The sequence below is a fragment of the Gekko japonicus genome, unplaced genomic scaffold (genome assembly GCF_001447785.1).
Source record: "Gekko japonicus isolate JY-2015 unplaced genomic scaffold, Gekko_japonicus_V1.1 scaffold1794, whole genome shotgun sequence".
Classification (NCBI taxonomy): Eukaryota; Metazoa; Chordata; class Lepidosauria; order Squamata; family Gekkonidae; genus Gekko; species Gekko japonicus.
In genome coordinates, this window is record NW_015164244.1 from 327,387 (window position 1) to 329,044 (window position 1,658).

The following is a 1,658-nucleotide window of genomic DNA, read 5'->3' on the forward strand; positions in this document are numbered from 1 at the left end:
GGGGCCTCCCCCCCCCCCCCCCGGTGGCTCTTGTTGGAGCAGCCCGTTCCACGCCTTTCTCTCTCTCTCTCTCTCTCTCTCTGTCCTCCAGTGGCCCAGAAGGTGGTGGCCCTGCGCAAGAAGCAGCAGCTCTCCATCGGGCCCTGCAAGTCGCTGCCCAACTCCCCCAGCCACTCCTCCGTCTCGGCGGCCTCCATCCCCTCCGTGCACATTAACCAGGTAGGGAGCGTGGGCCTGGCGGCCTGGCGGGGGGCTCCCCAGGGCCCACCTCCCACCCCGATGCCGTGGAGGCCCCCGGGTGCTCCTCTCCTCCGAGGACTCCTGGCCGTGCCCCACGTCCGAGTGCGGCCCGGTCCAGCCAGGGCAAAGGCCCCCTGGGCCTCTTCTGGGCCTCCGGAGCTGCAGCCACAGCCCGGCCTCATGCCTGGCCGCTCCGGCCCGTCTCGCCGGGCCTCTCCTCCCTGGGGGAATGGCAGCGGGGCTGGCCCCCGTCCAGACTTCGAGAAGGAGCCTGAGCGGAGCTGCGGGTGGGCTGGAGTGAGTCGCGCTGCTCGTCCCGCCAGGCCAGGGAGGGTCCACGGACTGCAGGGCGCGGGTTGGGGCCCAGGGCGGCTGGAAGTCTCCCCCCCCCCCCCCGGACAGAACAGGAAGCTGCCCGAGGCCTTCGGCTGCTTTTCCCAGGGCCCCCTGCTCCCGCTCTGCAGGGAGGCTGTGCAAAGGACTGCCAGGCCGCCCTGCACTGAGTCTGCCCGGAGCCCGATGCCCCCTGGAACAGCTCTTCCTGGCTCCCCCCCCCTTGGGCGCCGCTTGGGCACCAGGCCCCCCTCCTCCTCCTCCTCCTCGGGTCCCAGTCAGGCCCCCTGCTGTGGGGGTGGGGTGGGGGGCAAGGCTCCCTCTGAGCCCTGTGGGGAGTCCTGTCAGCAAAAATCCTACTTTTCTGAGCTGCTGGCATTGAAGTGGTGAGCGAGCGATTTGGCTGCTGCATAACTCAGTTTGCTCTGGAGCCACATCCCTTCCTGAGCTGAGACAAAAACGTGTGAGCCGGAGGCTAAAAAACCGTGAGCTGGCTCACACTCACTCAGCTTAGAGGGACCGCTGGTGGGGTGTGGGTCCTTCTTTCCTCACATTTCCTGGGTAGCTCAGAGGAAGGACCCTTTAAGGCCTGCAGCGAGGGGCGGAGGGGCTCCGTCCAGGCAGGCCGAGATGGGGCTACATGTGGGGTGGGGGGAGGCGAGGCAGAATAGAAGGAATGCCCCCCCAATCTGAGTGAGGGCAGAGGGTGTGTGTGTGTGTGGGGGTGTCCGGGGAAGAGCTGGTCAGGTGCTGCTGGGGGGGGGATGGGGACAGAGCCAGCCACCCGGGGGGGCTTCTGGGGGGCCTTCTTCCCCCTGCCCCCCCTCACAGCTTCCTCTCCCCAGGCCGCCAACGGGAGCGGAGCCTTCAGCGACTATTCCTCCTCAGTGCCCTCCACCCCCAGCATCAGCCAGCGGGAGCTGCGGATCGAGACCATTGCCGCCTCCAACACGCCCACCCCCATCCGCAAACAGTCCAAGCGCCGCTCCAACATCTTTACAGTAAGTGGAGAGGGTGGGGGGGCAGCGAAGTGGGGGGGAGGCGTCTGGGTCGGCATGGAGCAGCCAGGTGAGCGCATGAAGGGT

General features: G+C 67.9%; 1 protein-coding gene across 2 annotated transcripts in view; it reads left to right on the plus strand.

Annotated features, from left to right (window-relative positions):
• Positions 1-1,658, plus strand: part of AGAP3 (ArfGAP with GTPase domain, ankyrin repeat and PH domain 3) — a 104,896-nt gene that overhangs the window by 58,071 nt on the left and 45,167 nt on the right. For both annotated transcript variants that reach the window (XM_015408626.1, XM_015408627.1), the window contains exons 7-8: positions 92-219; positions 1,419-1,574. In XM_015408626.1, coding sequence (XP_015264112.1) covers positions 92-219; positions 1,419-1,574 — 284 coding nt within the window. The remainder of the gene's footprint in view (positions 1-91; positions 220-1,418; positions 1,575-1,658) is intronic.